The sequence below is a fragment of the Phodopus roborovskii genome, unplaced genomic scaffold (assembly GCF_943737965.1).
Source record: "Phodopus roborovskii unplaced genomic scaffold, PHOROB, whole genome shotgun sequence".
In the NCBI taxonomy this organism is placed as follows: Eukaryota; Metazoa; Chordata; class Mammalia; order Rodentia; family Cricetidae; genus Phodopus; species Phodopus roborovskii.
The window spans coordinates 30,381,320-30,404,253 of record NW_026125295.1 but is presented as its reverse complement, the minus strand read 5'-3'; the positions used below and the strand labels follow the sequence as shown (position 1 = coordinate 30,404,253).

Here is a 22,934-nt window from a genome sequence, read left to right as displayed (position 1 = left end):
TCACTGCACTAGACCAAATCTTAAAAGCAAACTCCGGGAATCTGTTCCCCTGGAACCTGAAAGGCAGATTCTGACAAAAGAAGTTCAGGAGAGGAAGGCCATTTAGCCTTCATCGAAATGCCATGAGCTGCCTAGGGATATTTGTTAAGGAGGCTGAAGCAAGACGATTACAAATTCAAGGACAACCTGGTCTACGTGGGAAATGGTAAGACGGACTCGCCTCAGAGGCAATCCGTATTAATGCTACAAAGCCCTGCAGTGGTGGTGCTGGCCTTTAATCCCAGCACTCAGGAGGCAAAGGTGTGTGGCTCTCTGTGAGTTTCAGGCCAGCCTGGTCTACAGAGTGAGTTGTAGGACAGCAAGGGCTACACAGAGAAACCCTGTCTTGAAAAACAAAAACAAACAAAAAAAAAGTGTAGCCTCGGTGGGCTCAGAGCCCCTAAGGGAAAAACTGGCATCATCCATTCCTAAGAGCTCGGTCCCCAATTTGTAAAACAGGAAGTAAAACAACAACAACAAAAACACAGCTGTCACTAGGCAGGGTGGTGACACAAGTGGAACAACCTGGCTTCCATGGGTGCCAGGCCTGGTGTTACGGTGGCTGAATTCCCTTTTCTCCTTCAGAGGGACCCTGGCAAGGGCTCCTTAGTTCAAGATGTGTTTTGTCTATTTATTTCCTATGAGGACCTTAAATGTATCCATTTCCTCCTTACGACTTGCAAAATAAAATGGCCAAGTAGGTAGGCACAGTGCGACTTCCTCAGAACAAACCCAAAAGCCTATTGGGACCAGTCAGGACAGTCCTCTTGTTCCTTTATTCCTGGGAAAGGCCAGCCAGGGAGCTGAAATCCCCCCCCCCCCCCATGGAGAAGAGGTTTCCGGAGTTGGGGACAGACGAGGGACTGGGCATCAGGCCCTGCGCCCTTCCATTTGATGGGGACCAGCCATCAGGGCCTGGTCCTGAGCCCTTGCTTCCCAGGAAAAAGAGTGCGGTGGAGGGAGGGGCGGGGGAGGGATCAGTCGCCAAGGCGGAGGCTAGCGTCGCCCCACCTCCCTCCCGCCGACTGGGCTCCTCGGGCGCTCCACCGCACCTGGCATTGAGCGCCGCGATGTGGGCCGCGCTGCCGCTGCTGTGCACCGGGACCTGGCTGCTGAGTGTCCGGGCCACCGCCGAGCTGTCCGTGAACGCCATAGGTACGTGGGACAAAGCGGGGCGCAGGGCTCCCGGGCACCGGAGGGGGGACAGGGAGCCCCGGGGTGCTCTCGGGGAACCCGTGGTCCTAGGGACAGGCCCGAGGGTGCCCAGAGTCCCTCTTGTCCAGGCCTAGATACAGAAGCCCTCAGCTCTTTCTGCCCTCCACCTGGGACAGCTGGGGACGCAGAACTTTCTTGTCCTGCCATGCAGCAGGATGTGCCAGCCTGCTGTAACTCTCCCGGGGATCTCCCTGCCTTGGTTGTTAGTCCGTCTGTGGCACTGGGGCAAACTTCCTGCCATGTTCCAGCAGCAGTTTTAACCCTAGTGCGTGTGGTGTGCGGGAAGAGCTGGATTAGTAAAGCAGCAGCCCTTACTTGGCAAAGTACAATAGAAGACTAGCTAGTAACTATTTCAGTTCTGTACATCGTTGGTCTCCTTAGCAACTCCTAAATGCCTGCTTGTGGGACAAAAGAAGCCACAGGTAACTTGTTCTATTAGATGTTTATTTATGGACAGTGAAGTTAGAAGTTAAATGATTTTCAGGTGCAGCTGTTCTTGCAAACACACACACACACACACACACACACACTTGTGCGCTTTTGCTTGCCAACCATTTTTAAGTGTAAAGAGCCCTTCAATCAAAGTCAGGACTCAAGGGCAGTGTGTGGGCTGTGGTTTTCTAGTCCTGCTGTCGGTCTTTCGGCAGGACTGTATTTTCTTTTTGTTAAAGATTTTATTAGCATATATTAATTAAACATAATGATGGGTTTCATTTTTATATTTTCATGCATGTATTTAACATACTCTGATCATATTTCAGCGGTCATAACCCTCTGTTTCCCCCCTCCCACTTCCACTTTCTTCCTCTTCCCAGCTTGTCCCTTTTCTTTCCTCTTTCCTGCCTCCCTCTCCCTCCTTCCCTCCTCCCTTACTCCCTCCCCTCCCCCACCTTTTGTGACCCTATGGATTTTATTAGGGTTATTTACAAAAACGAAACAGAAACAGGCACCTTATCAGAAGCTATAGCCCTAAAGAAAATGTATCTTCCCTCCCCCAGTAACTATAATTGCCTGGGGATGGGACCTTGTGATTTACCCTCCATCAATTTTTGGTTTTATTCATTCTGCTTCTAACTCACTATGTAGCCAAGAATGAGCTTGAACTCCTGACCTTCTTGCCTCTCTCCCCCAAGTATGTGTTTAAAGGCATGTGCCATGCCCTAGTCAGAAAAACAGTTCCTTTACAGAGAGAGCTCAGTGGGGAAAGCACTTGGTTTACAAGCCTGAGAGCTTGGTGTACAAGTTCTGATCCCAGGAACTATGTAAAATTCGGTCAGACTCAGAAGCCACCTGTAATGGCAGCACTCAGGGGGAAGTGATAGGGGTAAGCATGCTAGCTAGATTACTGTGAGCTCTGGGTTCAGTTAAAGATCCCTGCCTCAGTAAAGTGGAGAGTAATAGAGGGAAACCTGACATATCGGAGCACACACAGTTGCACCCACATACTGCACACACTCTGTATACACATACACATGTAAAATAATAATAATAATAATAATAAAATGATGGATCTGAGATTCCCCTAAAGTCATCCGTGTTTTTATCCACCCTATCTATGAGAAATTTTCCCCTTGTTGGTTTGGAAACCCCCCAAGAGGCACAGCCATAAACTTCGGCCAGCTGCAGAGCCTGGTCTGGGCTAAGGTTTGTCTTCTCTGAAGGATTTAGCCACAGCAGGCCCTTAACCAGGGTGTGGAATCCCCTGGGCCCTGAGCCCTGTCTTGAAGAACTAGGCTTTTTCTTCCCAAGAGAAAGGGCCCTGGCTTAGCTGCTAGAGCAGGTCTGGGGCTTGTGTATGAAGATGTACTGCCACGTAACAATAACCTTCATATTGTTGCGCTGGCATGGGTCCTGGGGATCCCTGGGGCAACATGGAGCCACTCCAAATGGTCCAGATACAGATGGTGTCATAAAAATGAGTCTAGACCATTTACTTCAAAACTGCCCATTTGACCGGGTGTTGAGATACATGCCTATAATCCCGGCACTCACAGAGCCAAAGCATGAAGATTGTTGAGTTCAAGGCTAACCTGGTCCATACAGCCAGACACTGCTCTAAACACATTACAAAAGATATATTTCCATTCAAGTTTTACTTTCCTAGGTTTCACAATGACTTTCCATAGTGTAAAATACGATTGGAAAAAATTAGTCAAGGTTTTCATAATAGTTGAGATTATTGCTCAATCTAGGATAATTTTTTCTTTTTTTTTTCTTTTATTTGTTTTTTTTTTTTTTTTTTTTTTTTTTTTTTTTTGTTTTTTGATACTGGGTTTCTCTGTAACTTTGGAGGCTGTCCTGAAACTAACTCTGTAGACCAGGCTGGCCTCAAACTCATAGAGATCTGCCTGTCTCCCGAGCGTTGGGATTAAAGGCATGCACCACCATCGCCTGGCTAGAATAAAATGTTAATGTTTAGGAAGCAAAATAATTTTAATTAATGTTTTGTTGTTGCAAAAAAGGATATAGGGTGATTTAATATACATGCTCTCACTTAGGCTAAAATTCTGTGGGACAAAAAGATTGGTGTTGCTGTTGCTGGTGGTGTTTTGAGGCAGGGTCTTTTATGTAGCCCAGGCTTTGCTTGAACTCCTCCACATCCTTCTTCCTCAGCTTCCCAGGTGCTAAAATTAGCAGGCTTGTGCCTACTTGACCAGCAAGTTATCCAACACTGTTTGTATGGTGAACAATATGTGCATGTATTATGTATGTTCTCATGTGTGGGCACACATGTGAATAGGTGTGTGTGGAGAGCCAAGGTTAATATCAGGAATCTTCCTTGTTGTTCTTCTACCTTATTCATTGAGGCAGGATCTACCAATCAAACTAATTTGGCTAGTGTTACTGGACAAACTCTGGGCATACCCCCTCTGTGACCCCAGGCTAGAATTACAGGTTAACTTCCATGCCCCACTGACATTTAGTAGGCTCTAGGGAGTCCTCTTTCTTTCATGACCAGTGTCCTAACTGCTCAGCCAGCTCCCTAGCCAAGTGGTCTCATTTTCAAATGTCAACATTTAACATAAGGGGCCAGTGAGATGTTTCAAAGAGTCAAGATGCTTGCTACCAGCCCTAACACCTTGAGTTCAATTCCCAGAATCCACATGGCAAGAACATGCTTCTAAACATCGTCCTCTGACCACTACAATAATACCATGGTATGTTCATGTACACATATCTACACACTGATAAAATAAAAATAAAAAATTTAAAGCTGAGCATTGGTGGTACATGCCTTTAATCCCACTGCTCAGGAGGCAGAGGCAGGTGTATCTCTGTGAGTTCTAGGCCAGCCTGGTCTACAGATTGAGGTCCAGGACAGCCTCCAAAACAATACAGAGAAACTCTGACTTGAAAAACCAACAAAACAAAACAAAACAAAATTGAACATTTATAATTCATTAGAATACATCTTTTACAGCTTTTTAAATTTAAAATGGAAATTTTAAATCATGTACAATAAAATATTCCCAGAACCTCAAAAATTCTATTCCTGGGTAGACATGAAAAAAAAAAATCTAAGTCGGAGCAGTGGTGGTGTACATCTTTAAGCTCAATACTCAGAAGGCAGAGGCAGGTGGATCTCTGTAAGTTTGAGGCCAGCCTGGTCTACAGAGTGAGTTCCAGGACAACCAGTACTGTTACATAGAGACTCTGTCTTGAAAAGCACCCACCCACACACACACAAGAAAAAGGAAACAAAGGAAGAAAAGAAAAGAAAAGCATCTACTCACCCCTGATAGGGAAACAATGACAGGCCAAAGTAAGAATGCCACCAAAGTCCAACTTGATAAAGGAGTAAATTTTACTGGGATTACTTCCTGGATTTTAGGTGAGGGGTCACTTACAGAAATAGAAATAACTCAAAGACAGTCCCTCCTCCATCCTCCTCACGGGAGAGAAGCTCAAGTAGCAGGGTGCCTGAACTCTGCTTCTCCAGACAGTTACCACCAGCCTGGAGACCTAAGCTCCTTGGGCCCCACATGATGGAAGGAAAGAACCAACTCCCAAAAGCTGTCTTCTTATGTGTACACACAAACACACCACAATAAGCATCATTAAAGTTTTTAGTGTTACCACTGGTTGGGGTGCTCAGTGTGCAAAGTGCTTGTGACACAAGTTTGAGGACCTGAACCCTAGCACCCACATTAAAAAGCCAGCTGTAGGGGCACACACTTGGAACCCCAGTGCTGGGAGACAGGGTCAGAAGGACCCCAGTGCTTTCTGGCCAGCCAGTATAGCCAAATGGCTGAGCTGCAGGTTCTTCCAAACACTCTATCTGAAGAAATAAGGAAGAGAGAGCTAGAGGATGACCTCGGAAGGCAACTTGGGGCCTTCACACGTGAACACATGGGTGCATACCTCCCCCATGTACTGCATACAAATAGCAGTTTCTTAAAATGTCTGTGGTTTGAGTTCCTTTTTATACTCAAGCATTAGCTAACCTACATCAACCAAACCTCTTCTTTGGTATTTTGCAAATGCAAATCAGCTGGGTCTGGTGGCATACACCTTTAATTCCAGCACTCTGAGGTAGAGGCCATAGAGTTGGGCCAAGGCTACATAGTGAGACCCTGCTTCAAATAATAATAATATAAAAAATAAAAATAAATAAAATACCCTCAGCTCTTCTGTGTCCTACTTAGCTGTAGATTCAACATGATCATGAGACACTTGCAGACCTAATTCTTTTTTTTTCTCTTTTACAGAAAAGTTTCACTTCAAGTCATGGATGACACAGGTCAGTGACCAACTTCTCCTTTTGAAGTTTCTCTTGTCAGAAAACTCCCTGTTAGCAAACTGAATTGTATCAGATTTGAGGCACAAAGAGGAATTTTCCAACCTTGCTCTGCCCTGGGTCCTTCCATGCTCCACCCTTACCAAACTCCAAGGAGGATACAGTGAAGTAAACTTCCCAATGATGCCGCCCAGTGATGAGCCTGGCAAAAGCCTTTCATGCCTTCCCTTCATTGTTGGCGTTTGGATCACTTTGCATAGTGACTGCAGAATCTTCTGGGAACAGCAGTATGTACCGTTTAGAAAATGGTGGGCTCTGCCGTACACTTGGCTCCACAATGAGGCACAGTGTCCATAGGTCACCTGCGCTTGGCAGGCGTCCTCAGTGGGGTCTCCTGAATGTTTAACTGAAGTCCTAACAGGTGCATGGTCTTCACTCTAGCCACAGGTCCCTGGAGGTCAACGATAGCTTTGTCATTTCCTGATATTGGCAGTAGAGAACAAGAATAGAGTCTCATCTAACTGTAGGTCTGTCCTGAAAAAGTGGCAGAATAAAAACTTCCATGGTAGCATGCTTGCCTCGAACTCTGCATTGATCCCCAGCACTGTGTAACCCAGGCATGGTAACATATGCCTGTAATGGAGGAGGTAGGATAGGAAGTTTAGATGTTCATGATCATCTTGTCTAGGGACAATAGACCAGCCTACATACATGATACCATGGAGGATTCTTGGGCAGTAGGGGATCTCTAAAAAGACTCCCTCGTAAGCTTCACCTATTCTGATGATTTGCTGCTGGCGTGTTTTGTTTTAGCACCAAAAGACATACAGCTCATTGGAATACAACTACAGACTGCAGACGTTTGCCAACAACTTGAAGAAGATTCATGCCCACAACCAGAGGAACCACACATTTAAAAGTACTGGGGAGCCCCTTTCCCCTCAGACCTCTGGGAGAAAGAGGGTGGGAACATCTCAGGTCTGGGAAGAAAACAATTAGTGGCATAGGCTGGTTAAAGGGTCTGCTCAGGGCTAATGGGCACAGAGCAGAGACTCAGACTCTGAGGATTTCTTTGACGAAGCTCAGGTAATAGCTCTACAAAGAATATAAATTTAGACAGCACTGGTAATTCTCTGTGGAACTCAGGAAGTTTACAAAAGATTCTAGAAGAGCCCTACCCCTCCAGCCCCCTGCTGGCCATCTGAGGGTACAATACACACAACCTAGATCTGTTTGGGTTTCTGTGAGACCTCGACTCAGACTGCTCTAAGTCCATGAGCAGTCTCTGGAGGCACGCAGCTTCACTCTGGGTGAGAGTCACTAGAAAGAAGCACGTCTAGCATGATCACAGTAGTTGCTGAACTGAAAGACAGACATTCAGTCCATTTCTGCCTGGTGCTAGCATTTGACCTTGGAGCAGGGGCTGACTTATAGTGGAACTGGCTGGGTTGCGGTGAAGAATGGATGTGGTGTGGGTGGGAAGACACCTGTGCTCTTTACCTGGTGTTCATCAGTCTCACAGTAGGAATCTGAAACAGTGGGTGCCTGCGCCGCACCCCAGATCTATCTACAGCACCCACAGGCTCTGGGGTGCCTCTGTCTGCCTGAGCAGCTCCGAGGCACAGTAGCAGATGACCTTTGCCATACTGAATCATATGAAATACAGAATTTTACAGGAGCCAAGTTGTAGGGGCTATAAATGGAACAGGAGTAAACAAGGGCTCTTGGATTTTTGTCTGTTTGTTATCAATTAACTGTGGCCTCTGTTTCATGTAGTTCTGCTTGGTTTGTTTTCCCTTTTCTTTTTCAGTGGGATTGAACCAGTTTTCAGACATGAGCTTTGCTGAAATAAAACGCAAATACCTCTGGTCAGAGCCTCAGGTTGGTGTAGTTCATTGTAAATACATCAGGATCTTTTCACCAAAATCTGTGAAATAAGCATTAAACCTACTGTGTTTCCAGCTAGATTCAGTCCTATCCCCAGCCATGCCTAGGGTGTCCTGGAATTCTTGGAGAGGCCAGGAGGATCCATCTCTCTGCGGTCCCTTACTTAGTGCAGGGCTCTGGCCTTAACAATAGGAAACCGTGATCTATAAATAGCAGATAAAATACAGGTGCCCAGTTAAAGGGGAATTTTAGGTTGACTTTTTTTTTTTTTTTTTTTTTTTTTTTTTTTTTGAGATAGTGTTTCTTGTAGACTAGGTTGGCTTAGATCTTGCTCTGTAACCAAGGCTTGAACTCCTGATCCTCCCACATCTATTTCAGAAGTGCTGGGATTATGGATGTGTGCCCACACTCATAGTTGCAATTCTAATTCTCTTTTGTATGTGTGTGTGAATGTGTGCTTGGATGTATGTGGTATATGCATGTGTGTGGTATACATGTATGGTGTGCATATGTGTGTGTTGAATGAAAAAAAAAGTAAAAAGGAAGGACATGACTGCTTCTAGGTTTGCTAGAGCAGGAAGTCTATTGCAGATAAAAAGGAAAGTATAGGGCTGGAGCTCAGTGGAAGAAGAGAGGGGACCCAGTGCAGCAGTCAAGAGGGCAAAAGAGAGGGCGGGGATCCAAAATGACTGGGTTGTACGGGGCAGAGACTCTGGGGGAAGGGTAGCCCAACCCCTGGGCTGGAAAGTGTGGGGTTGAGGGCAGGGAATGCCAGCCATAGGCTGTAACAAGTAGGGACTGAGGGATGCTGGGACAACCTGGAAGCCAGGTCCACTTTCATACGTTTGTCCCAGGGTTTGAGACTTAGTGTGTAGTGGACGCGTGTGTGTGGTGTATGTGTATGATATGTGTGTGTGTGGTTTATTCCTATGTGTAGTGTATATGGTGGATATGTGTGCGAGTATACTTGCCTACACATAGACATGTACACATGAGGAGGCCGCAGTTTAGCAGCCCTATTTTTTTTTTCTAATGCCCTCCACCTTATTTTTTAAAACTTTTTTTTATGTATTTAGGTGTGTGTGTGTGTGTGTGTGTGTGTTATCTATGTGGGTGCCCATGGAGGTCAGAAGACAGTATTGGATCCCCTGAAGTTGAAGTTCTAGTTGTAAGCCACCTGATGTGGTGCTGGGAACCAAACCAGGGTCTTCTGGAAGAACAGCAAGTGTCCTTACCTGCTCAATGCTAAACCATCTCTCCAGTCCCTTCACCATTTTTTTTTTCCAGACAAGATCTCATTATGTAGTCCAGGTGAGCCTTGAACTCACAGAAACCCACTTGCCTCTGCCTCCTGAGTACAGGATTAAAGGCATGTGCCACCACGCTCAAGCTTCTTTCTACCTTAACCTGGAGCTCATCCATTGCCTAGACCCACCCCCACCCCCAGTACTGTGGTTACAAAGTCATACAGAGTGAGGACTCAGGTCCTCATTTGCACACAACAGGCACTTTACCCACTGAGCCATCTCCCCAGACCTCTCACTCACTTTTAACGATTCCATTGTAATTATACTCTCCTTGAAAATAACGTATTTGCTTGTTTCAGAATTGTTCAGCCACCAAAGGTAACTACCTCCACGGTTCTGGCCCCTACCCTCCCTCCATTGACTGGCGGAAGAAAGGGAATTTTGTCTCACCAGTGAAGAATCAGGTATGCATGGCAGGCCCCACATTCTCCCTCCAGAACATACATGTTGTCAGGCATCACTTTAGGATGGAGAACTCGGGTGCTCACAGCACCTTTGCAAGCATACACCTCCTTCTGCCTTTTCCCTTCATCTCTCTAGTCCCCCGCCCTCTCCTCTGCAAGCCTCTGGATGTCACTGCTTTAAGATTTGGCAGCTCTGAAGGATGAAAATGGCCCTCTATAAGGCTAAAGTCCCCCCTCCTTCTTGCTCTGACACCATCCCAAATCCTCCTATGACTTCCAGCTCTATTCTGCTGAGATGCTCAAGCACCCAACACCAGGACCCTTCCTGTCCGGAATGTATCTTTTCCTCCCATCTCTCACACACTCCTCAGGGCACCAGGCTGCAGGCTCCCTCCTGGCTGGCTGCCTGCCTTTGTGGAGTGGTCCCAAGTGGGTAGTGGTGAATGACTGAGCCAGGCTTTCTCATGTGCATGCCCTGGGCATACATACCGTGTGTGGGGGGGGTCTTTAATAAGAGAACTCTCTGCAGGGCATAGTAGACTTGGCCAGGTGCCTACCTTTTCCCCAAGTGCTGGGAAATTTAGTGCCTACTCCTCTAAAGACTAAACCCCATGTCCTACTGTTCCTGCTGTATTCTGCTCCCCACTCCCCTCAAAATGGCACCACAGCAGAATTCTCAAAGATGCTGACCTCTCCATTCCAGGAAACCGAGGTTAAGGTTGCCTTCCAAGAAACTCTTGGCTTTATTCTGAAACTATGCACAAGAAGTCTAGCTTTTTCACAAGAGCAATGTGGTGCAAAAGGCATATGGCGCAGCCTCTTTGCAGGCTCACCACAGCCTAGAGCCTGCCAGGCTCACTGGATGTGTGGATCACATTCCAAGGGAACGAAACAAGCTTCTGCCCCAGCAGGGAATGTGAAGAGCAATAGGGCCCCAAAGGCAGTGTGCAAGTACTGTAGACTCTCACAGCAGGTCAAAGCATGGAAGCCTAAGCCTGCTCACTGGACAAGTGGGAAGCGGGTGGTTCCGAATTCTGTTATTGGGAACCTAGGTCACCAGTCAGGACTGACCACCTTGAATAGGAACCAGGCCATTACTCAGGGGTGCATATGGCATCTTACAGTGACTACTCTATGGTGAGTCAGTGGCCATCGTACCCCATATTAGCTCTGAAGGCTCCCCTAAGCTGATGTAACTGCACAGAAGGAGAATGTGAGTAACCAGCCAAGATCCACGATAAACAAGAGGGGACACAAACAAGACCTGCCCCAGGTCTCTGCTAGAGGAAGTACCATTCTCTTACAAGCCCCACTGCAGCAGGAGGATCTCGGATTCAAGGGTAGTCTTATCTATGTGCCGAGACCCTGTCTCAGAAAACCAAAGCAAACTAAACCAAAAACCCAGGTCCTGTCCCAGGCAAGTACCAGTTCTGCCTCCTCCCACGGTGCCTGCAGTCGCCTCCATTGTGGCTAAGTTGTCCTCTTTGACCAGATCTTCCTTCTCCAAAGGGAAGGCTTCAAGAGGGAAGATGAGGGGAAATTTGGCTTTGAGGAAGGAATTTAAGAGATATTTTAAAAGTGGAATGTGGAAGACAAAAACCAGCAAGGAGACAAGGGTGAGTCTGACAGACTCACAACAGCAACAGATATTATGGTGCCCGGCGACTGATTGATAGGCGTGGTCTTGTGCTAATCTTCTACAGCTAGATTTCCGGGGACACTGCTGCCCAGATCACATGCTAGTACATGAAAGAATGAGGGTTTAGACTGGCAGACTGGGTCCAGTACCAGACTCCTAATCTGACCTAACCTTCTAAAGGTGTCGTGAACTAGGAACTTGGCAGCAGCAAGGGCATTGGTTGCAATGAGATTAGCAGAAAGGTGAGACAGAAGGTTCTAGAAAGAACTTTGCTGAGTCCTGTAGGAAAAAAGTAGAGAAGCTGGGTGGTGGTACACACCTTTAATCCAAGCACTCTTGGAGGAAGAGTCCAGGTTCGAGAGCAGCCTGGTCTACAGAGCAAATTCTGGACAGCCAGGGCTGTTATATAGAGAAACCTTGTCTCAGGGAGAAAAAAAAAAAAAAAATAGGGAACGGGATCCAACAAAGAACTCAAGGTAAGAGAGTCCATAGACTAAGCTCAGGAGATGTTTGTGACTCTAGCAAAGTAGGGGAATTGTTCAGGAGGCCAAATTGAGAGTCCATTGGGCTGGTCAGACTGCTCCTCGGGAGCCTTGGTTGCTGCATCATGGAGGATGCCAGCTCAGGAACATGTGCAGGGCAGCATGGTCAGAACTGCTAATGGGCTTGTAAAGGGCAAAGGCATTCAGGGACCACGATTCCCACACTGGTGAGTGGAGCTGTGTCACGAGGGTACATTCATTGACTCCCCCTGCCCACATGTGTTTTCTAGGGATCCTGTGGCAGCTGCTGGACTTTCTCCACCACGGGAGCCCTGGAGTCTGCTGTAGCCATTGCCAGCGGGAAGATGCTGTCTCTGGTAAGAAGTCAGATACAGGCTATTTCCTACAGACCACCACTGGGCCTGGGCCTTCAGGCTCATTCATAGTGTCCCAACCCTGAGGACATTTAGCCTGGGAATCTCAACTGACATGTTTCCCAAAAGGAATGAGAATGAAGAAATACCGCAAGGGCTCCTTCCTGAGTGGATGTGGGTGTCCAGTCCCTTCCTCAGTTTTTCAACCTGGTTCTTCACGAAGACCTCTGGACAGTACATACTGCCTGGGAGATACCCCTTCTAGGAGCTGAACCCTTTGCCCTACTTGATTATCTTCATGCAAGGAAGAAGTAGGGCCTGTGTGTCTATCCACTAATCCCCAAGAGAAGTGTGATACCTGTGAAGGAACTGTCCCACTGTGAATGGAAGTGGGGAAGTCAAGCGAGTTCAGCGTGGCCATGAGAGCCTAGGCTGAGGAGTTATTCAGCAGTGTCTATGGGCCTGACCCTCTCCCTCTAGCATACACTGTGAGACACATAGTTCATGCTGAGTACGCCTCTCCAGGACAAGTGCTCATTAGGAGGGCCTATTCACACCCTCTCACCTGCTTTGTAGCCAGGTCATTTCTGAGCCCCTCTCAACATGTGCCAGCTGCAAGAGAGTCACCCTGGGATATACAGAGATGGCCTTGTCCCTGGGGGACCTTACAGGGTCATTGCCACACAACACCAATTAGGTCACAAATATGGATGAGCTACTGAGAGCTGACACTTCACAGCAGCATTTGGCCTCTCAACTGTCTCCTCACGGGCTCTGCTTCTTCCTCTAGGCTGAGCAGCAGCTGGTGGACTGTGCCCAGAACTTCAACAATCACGGCTGCGAAGGGTATGTTCCGGAGCAGGAGAGTCAGCCCATTCTCTCTCTCATTTGCAGCCATCAGATTCAGCGGCTGCTATAGTAAAGAAATTCCATCCACCTCACAGGGAGAATTGAAGGGTCTCAGAGCTGGAAGGTTCAGGGTTGAATCCAGCCCCTTCCCAAGACATCACCCAGCCCCGTCCTCAGCATGGCCAGCCTCACTATTCACCAAAGCTTCTGGACAAATGGCCAAAAGATAGGGGGCAAACATACTGACCTCCAAACCCCAGGTTCTCCTGTGGAGAGCTGATTGGCCCTGAGACAAGTTCCCTGAAGCACAAGCTGCTCCAGCTCTCGAGAGCCTTGTGGCTTCATGGCCATCCTCTCAATAAGTCACTAACACCCATTTTCACAGTGCCATTAGCCCTCCACCTCTCCATGTGAGCTGACTCTAAGAGAGTTTTGTATTCTTTGTCAGGTTTCTGTGCATATAATATGCTTAAAATCCCTTGGGTCCCCTAGGACATATTCTCAGCCTTGACTTCCCTGTTAGGCCCAGCCTAACTCTCACTGCTACTCTGAGGGACATCCCACACACCATCTTCTACTCTGACCGCTGTGAATAGCAGGGTCCCTATATTCCAGCCCTAGTCCAGGGATGCAGGGCTATGGCTGCAGCCTCAGGAATCCACACGGGGCTTCGTTGCCCCTAACTTTTCATCTCTTTCCTCTGTACACCTTTGTACTGCCCATGGCAAAAGGCTGCCTCCTGGGCACACTGGAGTCCTACCGTCTTTGGAAGTCTGTTTGCTTTGGTTCACGCCATTACTTCCATTTTTCATTCAAGTACCGATTCCCACCATATCCCCTTGTGGACTTGGGCACAGGTGACCCAACAGACATCAAACCACACAGTTGAATCAGCCATGCACAAGCTAACACGGATCATAGGGAGAAGAGCAAGGGCTGGACAGACTGGGTTCTGCCAAGTGAGCTTGTTTGTTTGTTTGTTTGTTTTGTGGCAGGTAGGAAGATGGAAAGGATTGACCTTTAGAATCTTTGAGGTCTGAATTCAGATTGTCGCCTGAGCTTCAAGAAATAGTACTGCCTGGGGCTGACATGAGGGGTCAGACTGTGGAACACTGTCCATGGGGATACCTGGTGTAGTTGGTATTGTGGCGACAGTGATTCCTTCAGCCCTCGGAGGGGCTGCCCGCTTCTCCTGACAGGGGCCTTGCTTGCAGAGGTCTCTGCCCCAGAGGGGCACTTGTGGCTTGCACAGATTCCAGTGACTGAAACCAGAGAGTTCTGCACTGGAGTGTGCCCTACCAAGACCCAGTGATCCAGGCAAAAGCTCCAGCACTAAGGCAGATTCCTGTCTTTGGGGCCAGGCCCAGAAAGGCTCACATATGTGTCCTTCTTGCAGAGGTCTCCCCAGCCAGGCCTTCGAATACATCCTATACAACAAGGGCATCATGGGAGAGGACACCTACCCTTACAGAGGCAAGGTAACTGTGGGCAGCCTCAGTTGTGCCTCCGGTCATCTCCATTTCACCCTTACCCCCATTCACCATGCTGTCATTCAAATCTGGCCTCTTCCTGGTACTTGCCTGTGCCCTCTCCTCACTCCTGCCTCTGTGGTGCCATCTCTCTATCTGAATGTCCCTCTTCAGGGCCCTCCCACCGCAGCTCAGCTTGCCTTGTTCCTCCATGACTCCATTGGCCCCCCCTTATATCCCCACCCATCCAGAGTTTGGCCTCCTTTCATATAACTGGCCTCACTCTGGAGCTCTCTGACCAGCTTGGCCTGTATACCTACCTTGGTCCAAGTGATCCCTGCAGGTTCTAGGGTACACAGGAGGTGGCATGTTCATTAGCTCTATGCAGTGATGGGAAGTTGTCATCCTCTCTAGGAGGGGACATTTTGACCTTACAGTTGTTTTGAGGCCATTCATGTCCCTGTAAGTAAGCGAGACTCCTAGGATCTGCTTCCCTCCTCACAGGCCACTCTTTCCTGTTGTGCCCACAATTCCTAGCTCCCGGATTTCTGTCTGGTGACTTCATCTCTGTCCACCTCCGGTTGGCACTCTTCCCTGGACTGTCCCTCTAACCCTGCTACATAGGTTCCAATGTGGCTTGTCTTTCTCGGTTTCCTTCAGCTGGCTCAGGTCCTTCCTTGCATTCTGACCAAGTATTATGTGTGTCCCAGACAGCACATAACTGTCTCCTTGAGGACAAAAGTACTTCTGAGCCTCAATGGAGTGCTACTGTCAGCAAGATTCTAGTGCAGGCAGGCTGCTTGGAAAATGCTGTCAATCTTCACTGGGAGAGGGGGACCAAAAGCCTCAGGTTAAGCATCTCTATCTACATTCTCTTCCCTATGCTGCTCTGAACAGGATGGTCACTGCAAATTTGACCCCAAAAAAGCCATCGCGTTTGTCAAGGAAGTCGCCAACATCACACTCGTAAGTACTGGGTCCATTTCTAGTTAGGGAATGTGTTCTGATTATGGAAGCCACAAGAGCAGCTCTTCGTCACAGCTCATCACTGGCAGAAGGGTCTAGGTTACTTCCGACGCCTGCTCACCACGAAGGTTGTGTAATGGAAGATAGGAAGGGAATCATGGAGTGATAGGAGATACCCTGGGTTCTGAATTCCAAGTCTATAAGAGGTTTCTGTTCACTTGTCTAAAATGCAAGTGATAATCTCACTGTCTCATTAGAGGTTGGAGCATTCAGGTCAGCTTGTGAGAGGGGAGCCTGGACTCTCCTCAGTCAGGTCAGGCTTGCTTTTGCTGTAGCCCTCAAGGCTGAAGGGCATTTAGATGGGTCTGGGTGTCTCCTGTGGGGTTGGCTTCACTTCAGCACCCAGGCTGAGGGAGAAAGAGTGATAAACTTTACCCCTAATGAGCTATATCACACCTTGGGTCCATGGAGAAACACATTCAGTTTTCCTGGTGGGACATTAGTAGATGTCTGCTCCCCCCAGCTAGAGAACCAACAACAGACCAAAGTAATCACACTGCACCCAAGTCTAGCGTAGTGAACCCACGAGTTTTTGGGCTAACAGGGACATGAATGACCTCAAAAAACTGTATCATCAAAATGTCCCACCCCAGAGAGGATGACAACTTCCCATCACTGCAGAGATAGAGTTAATAAACATGCCACAGCCTGTGTGCCCTAGAACCTGCAAGGATCACATGAAGCTGGGGGAGAATTTTATATATCTTTTTCAGGGGCTCAGGAGGGAGCCTCAGTTGAGGGTCTATTAAGGGAACATCAGCAAGACAAGTCTTGTTGACTTTAATCACGGCTACTCTGATTAAGATCGGTGTCAGCTGTTAGACTTGAAGAACAGCATTCCATAGCACATAGTCATACCCTGCTTTTCCAAGGAACACGTGAGCATGCATGACTGCCCCCATGGCTCAGTAAACTCCATGATGCGTTCAGGTGAGGGAGGTGTGCTCACAAACAGATTCAGGTCACAAACATGTAGTTTGTATAATGATAGCAGCTGCCATCTAATTGAAGGGCATGCCAGGCTCTCCATAGTAATAACAGTTTGGAGTGGTTAGAGGTACTGTAGAACCAACTGACAGGCATTGTCTCCAAATGACCAAGGATATGGATGTGGTTATTACCTTCATTTGACAGATGAGAAAACCAAATCTCAAGGGAGCTAAATAATGTGCCCAGGAGCTAGGAGGTGGGGCTGGATTTGAACTGAGAAATGTCATTCCAGAACTGAGGTTGGCCACTTCAGCAACACAGTCCACACCCTGCAATCATTTCCTGAAAAGAACCTATTTTTAACTAGACTTCTGGGCCACCATGGTCTACTGCGAAATGAGCAAGGCACTCAAAGGTTATCTTTTTCCTAGTTCCCAGAAAGAATCTTGTCAGGAGCATCAGAAGAGCCCTGAATAGCAGGCCAGAACTCTCAGGATAAGGGACAGCTGTGGAAACAGTGCCAGCCACAGGGGTTCTGGCCCTTATGTGGGAAGGCCTCTGTGATCTCCTGGGCTCCCAAGACCTCTAGCCATATTCAGAAGGAACATCTTGCCTGAGAGAGGACACACTGAGTACTCAGTCTCCCCCTATCCTTTCTCTTCCCTTCTCTAAGCTCTGGCCTCCATCACTGACCCTCCCACTCCCAAGCATCTTGTTACTATAACTCCCTCTCAATTTTTCCCAACTGGGACATGGTAGGAACCACCCACCCAGCCTGGGAGGGAAGTGTTTGAAGTCTACCAGGCACTCCTGGCTGCTGTTCTCACCCCACCTCCAAGAAGCTACCAATGCTCCCTTCTGCCTTCCTTCCCTGACTGAAGTGATAGGCCCACGCCCTTAGCTGGTCTCCTTGTTTCCACCGTGTTACCTATCAGTGGATCTGTAAGATCTGTGTTCCACCACTCAAGTTCCCTAGATTGTTTTCCTCTGGGATGTGGAGTCTTGGGGGCAGAAGCAAGGGTGACACACTCATCTCTGCATCCTTCACAGTCCCTGGCCTCCATGGTCAGTCATGATAGAGTGAAGGATGACGGAGTTGTGTGTAAGGATGTGAGGGAGACAAATGAGGATTCCCAGACACTCAGAAAGTGAAGGCAAAGGCTGAAGCCACACGGGGAGCTAGTTTGGTTTCAGAGTCAGATAAAAAAAAAAAAAAAAAACCAAATAAGCCGTAAGTATAGCTTAGTCTTAGAGCACTTGCTCAGCATGCACAGATTTGATCCTTGGTGTTGACCCCAAACACAACAACAGAGGCCAGGCATGGTGGCATATATTAAGTTCAACGGTCAAGTTCTATCTCCATCACTGTTTGTTTTGATTTTTGAGACAATCTATTACATACTTCTGGCTGTCCTGGAACCCAATATGTAGAGCGGGATGGCCTCAAACTCACAGAGATTCACCTGCCTCTGCTTCCCAAGCATAAGGGTTAAAAGTGTGTACCAGTTTTAAAAGTCTTTTAAAAGATAAAATTTATCAGACCCAGTCTGTAATCCCAGCACTTGGGAGGTGGAGGCAGGTATATTGGGAATCCAAGGTTATCCTCAGTTACAAAACAAGTTCAAGGCCAGCCTGGACTACATAAGACCCTGTCTCAAAAGCTAACAAAAATCAACCCAACAGGTGCTGGCACTCTGCATAAGAAGGTGGGGCCTGTATCACTGCTGAGTGCCAGGGTCTATTGTTCCCATGGTCGCCTGCCTAGCTCTAGAACTCTAGCCCCTAACCTGAGGCAATGGACCATAAGTATGGTGGGGAAGTGGCAAAGGCCATGCAAGTCTGTCAACCTTTGTCTGTCCACAGAATGATGAGAAAGGAATGATGGAAGCTGTGGCATTACACAACCCTGTGAGCTTTGCCTTTGAGGTGACCGAGGATTTTATGTTGTATCAAAAAGGCATTTACTCCAGGTAAGCTGGGGACCTGGGAGTCAGAAGGGACGGTGCATAGCACAGAGTGGGCCCCCTCAGACCCAGCACAGTGCCTCCAGCTCGACCTATACTCTTAATTAGATTGTATTAATGAGACTTAGCATGTGTTCCCTCCATTAGTCTTCTTGCCTATGTGAGTGTGAGGAACCAAGTCTCTACCCTACAAAAGAGAGGTCACAAGGAATGGCACAGGTCAAGCTATTGTAGCCAATCATGACTAAGGCCAAAATCCATGCCCAGAGCTCAGCAGTCATCTACAGAGGGCTGAATCCAGTCAGGAAAACTAAGGTTCAAAAACATAGTCAAGTATTTGAAGGTGGGGTTGGAGATGTAGCCATTCGGTGAGTGCTTGTCTCAGAGTCATCCTCAGCTACATGGTGAGCTAAGGCTAGACTGGTATGCTTGAGACCCTGTCTTAAAAAAAAAAAAGAAAAAGAAAAAGAAAAAGACGGGATTTTGGAAAGGAAAAGTAGCTGTTCTCAAATACCAGAACCCTGTGCTGGAAGGTTCACTATCTGGTTCTTCAGGAAAGCCAGATTCCTTAGCACCCAGGACCTCATGGACAGTAGACAATCACTCTGGCTGAGCTACACCATGCTCCACTTAGCATGTCTAATGTGGGATTTCTTGTGCCCACACCCCATAGCCTGCCAATTTGGTGACAAGAATGAGTTCAGAAAGGAGTCCTTCTAGCCACTTCCTGCTCTCCAGGCTCCTTCATGCTCTCTGGTCTCTAGCCACCTCTAGAATGTTCATGTTCTTCTTCTGGGCTTTGCCCTCAGCCCTCTGTGCAGTTGTTAGAGCTGGAAATCCACAGCCAACTATTTGCTGAGAGTATCCATGGCCCACCAAGTGTCTTCCAAGTACTAGACCTACACTTAGATATGAGGGTCCCTTACCAGTTCAGCCTGGGTGGCCATGGAGACCTCTAACCTCCCACCCTAGTGCTCCGCAAAGGTTTCTGTGTCTGTTAAGAGACTCGCATCCCTGCTGCTGCTGCTGAGGGAGCAGCCACAATAGGCTGCTCATTGCCCTCTCCTACATCATCATCTTCTCTGATGCCTCCTCTTTGGCTTCTTCTAAATATCCCTCTCCCCTACAATAAACAGACCCTGGCCCATCCTCCATTTGGACCCAGGGTCCTTCTGAAGTACTTTCCTGGCCATGAAAACGTGTGTAAGGGGATGTGTATATATTTATTTATTCATGTGAGTATGTATGCATGAGAAGAGCAGAAGTCAACCTACCTGTGAAGGTGCATGTTCACACTTATGTGCATGCATGTGGAGGCCAGATGTCAACCTAAGGCATCTTCCCCAGTCACACTTATGTTTTTGAGACAAGGTCTCTCACTAGACCTAGAGCTCAGTGATTCTGCTAGAACACCTGGCTAATGAGCTCCAGGAATCCTGTCTGTCTCCACCTCCCACACTGGGATTACAAAAGTAAGATGGCTTTTTACATGCATGCTGGGAATCCGAACTCAGATCCTCCTCAAGACTTGTGTGGCAAGCACCTTTACTGGCTGAGCCATCTCCCTAGCCCTAGGATGACTAGGGTATAAATACCCAAGGCTCCTGTTGCCCAAGGCTTGGCTATGGGACCTTAGTAATTTGCTCCCCTCTTTCTCTGCACGCATCTGCCATCCCTTCTTGTCTCTTCTCATTCCAGCCACTTGGAAGAGCTTATAGCTTCATGTATATCTCCTGCTCCTCAAGGACGATTCTTCATTTTCTATCCCCCTGGATCAGATCCCACTCCCTGGGTTCCTGTCCCCTACCTCACCAGCACATCCCTCAGACCATTGCAGGGCAGCCTCTTTGACCAACTGCCCTCTGACAAACAAAGATTTCTAAGCAAAGTGGATCCTACTGCCTGTACCTGACACAATGGTGACAGCTGGATGTCCATTTAATTTCCATGTGCCTTGGGGAATTTTTTGTTTTGTCTGTTTCTCTGTAGCTCTATCTGTCCTGGAACTCACAGAGATCCACCTGCCTCTGCCTCCAGAGTACTGGGATTAAAGGTGTATACCTTTTTTCCATGTCCATTGAATCAACATGTGGCCACCATAGTTTGTCCTGTTGAAGTCATGGAATTTCTCATGGAGGCTAAATGGCAAGCCTACATATTATTCATAAGCATAAGTTAGTTTTTTAGAAGGAACACAGAGACAACAGAGCAGTGGGTCGAGCTCTAGCTGGGCACTATTGCCTGCAGAAGTGTGGCAGGGGCTACTCTTCTTGTTGGGATTGAGAGGTGTCCACTGTGGAGCATGGCCAGTACTGTGTGGAGACGACAGGGGCAGGACTTAGAACTGAGGAGACTATGGTTGAGCCATAGTTGATTGACACCCAACACACCACCCTCCCTCTAATGGGAAGCATCCCTGTACATCACCGTTGTCTGTGACAGTCTTGGCCTTTATCCTTCCTATACTACAAACCTTTGTAAATTTTATTTTCATTTGCAGTAATTCATGTCATAAAACTCCAGATAAGGTAAACCATGCAGTCCTGGCTGTTGGCTATGGAGAGAAGGATGGAATACTCTACTGGATCGTGAAAAACTCTTGGGGCACCCAGTGGGGGGATAAAGGGTAAGTAGCCTGTAGGTCCCACTGCTGGGGCACATGTTGCTCAGGTCTAGAGGCACCCCCTGAGTGTGAGGCATCTCTACCTCAAAATCACAGCTTCTAAGGAGTTGGACAGCAAGTCCTAGCCAGGCCAGGGAAAGGGGGACACGAGAATAGAAACTTCACATGCCAAGGCCCTGTAAGAAAGACCACTCCTAGGATCCTAGGTCTGAACAAGTCTTCTGCAGGGGATAGGAGACCAATTGACTTAATGGAGGTCTATAATGGACAGTTGGAAACAGCCAAACCTCAGCATCTTACTGGAACAAAACTAACCTCTGGAAGGGTCTGAGAAATGCAAGCAATGAACTTGCTACACTAAGTGACAGCACCTCCTTTGAATCAGGACAGACATAAAAACAGACACACACACACACACACACACACACACACACACCTGAAAAGTAGAGTGTTTATTGTTAAGAGGTCCGAATGATTAGGTAGCTATGTGAGGATCTGGACAGAGAGGCAAGAAGGGAGCCTCCATCAATTCTGGGAAGAAGTAGTATATGCAAAGAGAAAAAGGAAGAAAGTGAGGCCAGTCATTTCCTGCTGATAAAATAAGCCCATGGTAGTTCTATGAATAAATTCAGAGGGCCTAATTCCTGGAGGTATGTCTTGGTTTGCAGAACATTCTAGAAAGTCCTTTCTCTTTGCCCAGGTACTTCCTTATTGAACGTGGAAAGAACATGTGTGGCCTGGCTGCCTGTGCCTCCTACCCCATTCCTCAGGTATAAGCCAAGGCTGCAAAGGCAGCTGGTAGGCAAAGTGAGGAACCAGCCCTTCAATGGAAATCCTGCCCTGGAGGACATTGTGGGGAAATTCACCCAGAGTTCCCCTCAGCCCTGCACTGAGCCTAGAAGAAAAGAACAAAGACTTGTAAGTGAGGAAGAAGAACTTCACCAGCCATCACCAGCCACATTCCTTGACTGTGGTTTTGAACTGACTCCAACCCCCATGGCCGAGGATCTCTCCTTCCAGCTCTCCTCACTTAGAGAACAGTGGCCTTCTCTGTGTTGTGTGTTCAATAAATGCAATGAACTCCTCCCTGGGTGGGGCCTTGGCCTCTAGCTGACATTCCATTCCATCTCCTGGGAGGGTTGGGAGTATGTTAGGGGTGCTGGTGGCAATGCCAGCCAGATGGAGATCGAAGGAGGAGAAGCAGGTTTAGAGATTCTGCTTTCCCAAATCCCAGGAGGAAAAATAGAGGAAATGAGCCAGGATATGGCAGAGCCAGGGCATCCCTTACAGATAAAATTAAAGAAGCTGGCTAGTTTTTAATCATATAAAATTTTAGTAAATTCAGGAAAAAGAGAACTATATTAACAGCAAAATGTTGTCTAGAAATAACTGCCCAAAGTGCTATATGAAGAAAAATATTAAATCATGAAAAACCTGCCAGGTGCAGTGACATAACTCTTTAAACCCAGCACTTAAAAAGACGGAGACAATTCACTCTTGAGTTTGAGACCAGCAAGTTCCAGGCCAGCCAACCAAAGCTACAGAGTGAGACCTTGTCTCGATACACCAACTGAAAGACCCCCACTATGCTTATTGCCTGTTTAAATTGCTCTTGCTAATTTGCCAAGGTCAAGTTATGAGAAAAGTACAGGAGGGAACCAGGTGCTGCTCTCATCCAACGCCAACCAGATATCTGTGGTCTGCAGCTTGGACCAAAGCAAGGTCAGCAGGACAGTGTCCAGTATGCTGAGATAGTCATAACTGAATTCTTTGTATTCTTTGTGCCCAACCCGAATAACCAACTGTCCTTGGTTAACTACAACTGCAACATTTAGATGAAACAATGAAATCCCTGTAACCATGCTTCTGCTTCTGTAAGCCTGCTTCTTGCCACCCCAACCCTATATAAACTGCCTGAGTTTTAACCTCAGCACGCTCAGTCCCCCGAAAGACTGAAGCGTCCACAGGTACCTGTGTAAACAATAAAC

General features: G+C 47.6%; 1 protein-coding gene across 1 annotated transcript; it reads left to right on the top strand.

The window, feature by feature from the left end:
* The first annotated feature begins 1,057 nt into the window (after positions 1-1,057).
* Ctsh (cathepsin H) lies at positions 1,058-22,037 on the top strand. The gene is made up of 12 exons (XM_051207355.1): positions 1,058-1,194; positions 5,964-5,995; positions 6,806-6,911; positions 7,803-7,873; positions 9,486-9,590; positions 12,002-12,088; positions 12,876-12,931; positions 14,331-14,412; positions 15,301-15,369; positions 18,223-18,329; positions 20,824-20,949; positions 21,647-22,037. The coding sequence occupies exons 1-12, from the start codon at positions 1,110-1,112 to the stop codon at positions 21,720-21,722; spliced, it is 1,002 nt and encodes a 333-aa protein (XP_051063312.1). The 5' UTR covers positions 1,058-1,109; the 3' UTR covers positions 21,723-22,037.
* The last annotated feature ends 897 nt before the right edge of the window (positions 22,038-22,934 follow it).

Coding starts and splice junctions, on each gene's coding strand:
- Ctsh (XM_051207355.1), top strand. CDS start 1,110: ATGTGGGCCGCGCTGCCGCTGCTGTGCACCGGGACCTGGCTGCTGAGT. Junction 1,195..5,963: donor GCTGTCCGTGAACGCCATAG/GTACGTGGGACA, acceptor TCTCTTTTACAG/AAAAGTTTCACTTCAAGTCA. Junction 5,996..6,805: donor TCAAGTCATGGATGACACAG/GTCAGTGACCAA, acceptor GTTTTGTTTTAG/CACCAAAAGACATACAGCTC.